Consider the following 5370-nt stretch of genomic DNA (forward strand, 5'->3'; position numbering starts at 1 on the left):
AGTCAACTGTTAGTTTGGGGAAGACATGTTCTTTGCTGCACAGCTCAATGAGTTGGCAGAATGGGTAATGCAAACTATCATGCATAAGTTTGTTAATCCAAGTTGAAGTGATTTACAGGTCTTAACTCTCTCCATCGTCCCAGTGTTTGATTCAAAAACTAGCTGTGAAAGCCTTTGCAGGAAAGTAGTAATATAATCAAATCACAAATCTAATCAACAGCAGCTAATCCCAAGTCCAAGAACTCAAGAAGAATTTACATTTAATTCATCATGAGACAACAAATAAGTGAAAAAATTCAAATTTCCAAAAAAAAAAACACTTAATGATAAAAGTTTCTACCAAACCAAAAGTAGGTCCATTAAAATACTTGGGTGAATTTAGTGAAAAACTTTAATACTAAACAAGAAGGCTATAAAACAAAATTTGACATCAGCAGAAAAAAAAAGGCCTAAAATATATTAGGAATGATGAAGACAATGTCATCCAATAAAGGCAACTATCATGATTTTATTAACCAAACAGTATTATTTCTTAATGGTAAATATATTAAGTATGTCTACATTTATTTGGTAAAATACTGACCTTAATCCAACATGCAACAAAAAATTGAGTAAACTACTCAAAATATTAAAAGAAAAACTGTTCCTTTCAAACTTTAGAATGTTTTGCATACAAATCAACCAAGAACACCAAAAATGTATGGTTTACCAAAAGTCTCTAAGACACAATAACCTTTTGTGCAATTATGTCTTCTTATAACTCCTTAAACTACAACCTTGGTAAATACTCAACTAGATTTTGGAACCTCATGTTTCCAAAATAAGCACCCTATTAAAAAAACAATTCACACCTTCTACAACACTTGCATAGTTTAGACAGTAACATCATTATGTCTGGCTTGATGTCATAAATATTATCTCAAACCCCTTGTCATGAGGGAATACAACTTACTGCAGAAATTATTACACAAGACCACAAAAATAGAATATCAACATAAAACAGGAATATCTAATCGAAATGTCACAATTAGCCACATTTATTTACTTTCAATGCAGATTCCTTCAGTTACATGGACTGCCTTAGGAATCCATTATTAGATACTCTAACCACTTTTCTTACATTGCATAGAACAAATTGCCATAGTCAATCCCATATAAAAGCCTGCATTTTGGCTTATATAGGTAGATGACGTTTTTTATGGCTTTTCTTGTCAAGATGAACAAACAAAATTCCATCAACGCATAGACAACCTACACAAAGACATATAATTCACAATTGAAAATAACTACACGATAAATGTTTTTAGATGTTAACATCACATGAACTCCCATAATTTCCCTACTAATGTTGATTGAAAAAATGTATACAGCATAAATTGCATAAACTGAATTTCTGATCATGTAATCCACCAGAAGGTAGGCATTCTAAGAAGCCTTCTAAATATAACATACATTATATGTACTACATAAAACATTGCTTATATATATATAAAATATTAGCATACATCTTTCAGAAATTTTTAAAAGACAAGCAGATAAATATAACCTTATCATAATGACTAGATTCATTTTCACCCCTGAATGAAAATTAAACACTTTGAGGAAAGTATTTAACAGACCCAAAAACACTTACAAAATATATTATAACAATTCTCCACCCTTTTACATAGGTGAAACAGGACTTGAACATCAGATTAAAAGAACATCAAGAACCCCCTTCCCAAGTCCATAAACGTACGAACAAAAACAATCGGTTTTTCTGAACAGAATGTCATGGTACTAAAACGTGAACTTGACGTTAACACATGGAAAATCATAGGAACGTTATTGATATCGTCAAACAATCTCACAGTTTACAAATACCCAAACACATGTCATTGGTTATTATTTCCTCAGATATTCCTAATCTTATGCAAATATTTTCATATTTATTCACTTTTTTTTTTTTGCTCAGCTATAAATGAATAATCTGTCAATTTACAAGGATTGATATGCATAAGTAACAGCTATCAGTTCTAACATTTAAATACATTGTTTGATTTTTGAATGTTGATTTAAGTACTAAAACCGTATTGACAGTTGAAACTCTTATTCTTGAGAATGGTTGCACCAGTGTTTGAAACATTATACCTGTTTTAAAAATATTCTTTCTTACTGTAACTTGTAATAAAATAATACTTATAATCAGCAACTAACTCAAAAATGAAACGGTTGTGTACTTTGTTTTTTCAATCTCAGTATGTTAGTTTATGATGATTTTTATACCTGGCCAACTTGAATGAGCTAGATTCAAAGGTGTTAGGAATAACACACCATCCATGGTCAGAATTTAATTAACTTATAAACTCTGAATACGTTTTGGATTATAAATGAAATAAATGTCTTTTTACATATTATTTGATGGTACATTTAGTTTTAAATTTTTAATTCCAGTGCTGGAGTTTTCTTTATGCACAATTTGGTTATTATAGGCCTGACTAGATTGTTGTCAGGCTAGAGGAAACAAAAATGTGTATTTAAAAATGCAACATCGATACTGTTTTCAAATCTATACTACTCTTAAAAACATTCTTACTTGGATCAAGACTATTTCGACTCAACAGAAATGCTAATGTTCAGAATATTGGAGAAACCAAGCGACCCGTTCATGTATGAATGGTTAACCACCAAAGAGATTATCAGAAATTGTAATCCAGGTACATCAATAATGGTAAAACATGCTAGGGAAGAAAAGCATATCTTCAACTTTTTAATTTTTTATCACCTGATGGGATAAGTCAAGTTAACAGTCATCCACTCAACATTGCTCTTACTTGATTCAAAATTTGATGTAGTAGTTCGATGTCAATGTTTTTACATTTTGAAGAAATCTGATATTGTGAGAGAACCCATGTTATAAAAATTACAAGGACATTTGTTTTTCAAGATGTTTTCTTAAATATTTAAAATTTTACTTGGTGAAATATGTAAATTTATACAAAGTGTCTAGTAAAGATGTGACATTCTAAGCTTTAGATTCACTTAAGAAATGAAGTAAGATTGTTTTTTTTGTTGTTGTTGTTTTATAACAGTACTATGACATTAGTGCTAAGAGCAATTACAACTTTGAGAGACCATTCCTGTGGTTAGCAAGAAAACTGATCGGTGATCCCAATCTTGAGTTTGTGGCGATGCCAGCCCTTGCTCCTCCAGAAGTTTCTATGGATCCAGAATGGCAGGCCAAGCTTGAAAAAGATATGAAGGTATAAAAGAAAAATCATCTTCTATAATTGCATGTCTGCCTTATTTATCTTTAAAGGAGTTGCATTTTGTCATGTTGACCAGTTAGTGTAGTTGTACTGTACAGGTAGATAAATTTTTAAAGTTAAATATATATATATTTTTTCTTCAATTATTACTTGAGCTTGGTGGAGTGTCACCTTAAGTTGAACTAGCTTCTAATTCTAAATGTTTTATTTTCAGGAGGCCCAGAATACTTCATTGCCAGATGATGATGATGATGACCTTTAAAAAACTTTTAGTCTAGTAGAAGGAATAAACAATTGGTTTCAACTGCTCTGCTATAACAAAACATTTACCAAAAGAAAGATGTGTAAAACTGTTCTAAAGAACCTATTGGTTTATACAGTTTAATAACGTTACTCTTTCTTTTCATCAGCATTTGGTTTATTTTTTTATGCCAATGATACAATTTTATTTCTTGTCAGTTTCTCTTGTTCAAATGAGTGTGTATGATGTATTACACGTGTTAAGAAAATAACCCATTTTCAAATATAAGTCTTGTGAGTAATTGAAGTTATTCTGTTGTTAATGTGTGCTTTGGTTAGCTAGTGTGTATTTTTAATTCATACAACTACAATTTGTCAAAATAGGATTTTTTAACCTCTTGTAATTTTGTGCTCCTGAAACATAATTGTTACTTAATTGCATAAAGCATCTTCCCTGCAGGGTTTGTTTTTAAGATTTAAAGTATAATACCTGCACTACAAATTTATTACAGGAATATTCCCTTCAGTTCTGATTTTTCACTATGATCAAGATCTGTCACTGAAGATTATTAACCTATCTATTGTCAGTTAAGTAAAACTTGGTTTTATGATACTGATTACTAAGAACAACAGAAAGCAGCAGTTGTATTAATTAGATAATAAGAATATTGGATAGTTTGGGCTCTATGCATTAAGGTTTTAGAGGTCATTAGCTCAGCATCATGAATAGTATGTGGTTTGTGGATTACTGATGTTTATGTAGTTCTGCAAAGAGATTCTTGATTGAACACTTCTATTATTCATTATTCAAATTAAGCTTGGGGTTTAATCTAATGAATTAGATTTGTAGCTGTAACAAGACCTTGCTGTTTTTTTTTGTAATCAACTATAATTATCCTGGTAGCATTTTTGGTTATTTCAAAATCCTGTGAAAAAGGAGACATTTTGTTATTTTCAATAAATCAGTAATGAATTGTAGTTGTTCGTGGATATTACTGTAATTATAAAGTAATATTTAAAAATATACTCTAGTAATATCTCCTTTGTAGCCTTAAAATTTATATTTAACACCCAGTTTTTGTTTGACTGCTGCATTTTATTTGTATTCAATCAAATCTCCAATCTCTGTCAGTGGTAAATATTTAAGACTTAGTGATAAGTATTAGAAGCTGAAACAAAATTAAAATTATGAAACATTTTCTCCCTTGGGTGAAGATATTGAAAATCTTTAGATCCAAGATTTGTAATTAATAGAGAGACTAATAAAAAAAAGAGAAAAAAAAAGTTATTTTTGAAAAGAATTTTGTATGTTTAAGATAACTAAATATTTCAATTTTTCAGTATTGTTCACATTAAGTTTTGAATTGTGAATCAAGTTCAATGCATTTCATGTAATTTAACAGTACACTACAGTTGCAAATATGACTAATGACTAGAAAAAGTACTTTTGTTCCTAGTATTTCGCTATAAGAGAGTTATCCAGGGATAGTTATAACAGCAAATTATTTAGAATAAAAATACTTGCTGGTGATTAATCATCTTTATTATCATTTTCAAGTTAGTGTTGCTCCATGGTGCATATTATGATCACTAAAAATATAAAATACACTAAATTTTTAACTAACTCTAAAGACTTCTAGTAGGCAGAAAGGAAATTAACAACTACACTGTTGTTTACCAATAAAAGTAGAACTCTGAAGTAAGAGTATTTTGAACATTAAGTCTTTTAAAGTGTTTCTACTCCAATACCTAGCCTAAAATATTTTGTTTTGGCTTGTGTACTTGAATATTTGAGTACATTGCATTCTTTGAATTTGTAATTCAAAACACCTTCAGTATAAGTAATGGAACCGTGGTTTATTTAACGTTTTTATAGATTAAA

At 29.8% G+C, this 5370-nt stretch overlaps 1 protein-coding gene across 1 annotated transcript in view; it reads left to right on the forward strand.

The window, feature by feature from the left end:
* Positions 1-4789, forward strand: part of LOC106478706 (GTP-binding nuclear protein Ran-like) — a 26324-nt gene extending 21535 nt beyond the window's left edge. Inside the window, exons 6-7 of the mRNA XM_013939269.2 lie at positions 3072-3242; positions 3463-4789. Of these exons, the coding sequence (XP_013794723.1) occupies positions 3072-3242; positions 3463-3510 (219 nt within the window). The 3' untranslated portion in view covers positions 3511-4789. The remainder of the gene's footprint in view (positions 1-3071; positions 3243-3462) is intronic.
* The last annotated feature ends 581 nt before the right edge of the window (positions 4790-5370 follow it).

The sequence above is a fragment of the Limulus polyphemus genome, unplaced genomic scaffold (assembly GCF_000517525.1).
Source record: "Limulus polyphemus unplaced genomic scaffold, Limulus_polyphemus-2.1.2 Scaffold242, whole genome shotgun sequence".
NCBI classification, from domain to species: Eukaryota; Metazoa; Arthropoda; class Merostomata; order Xiphosura; family Limulidae; genus Limulus; species Limulus polyphemus.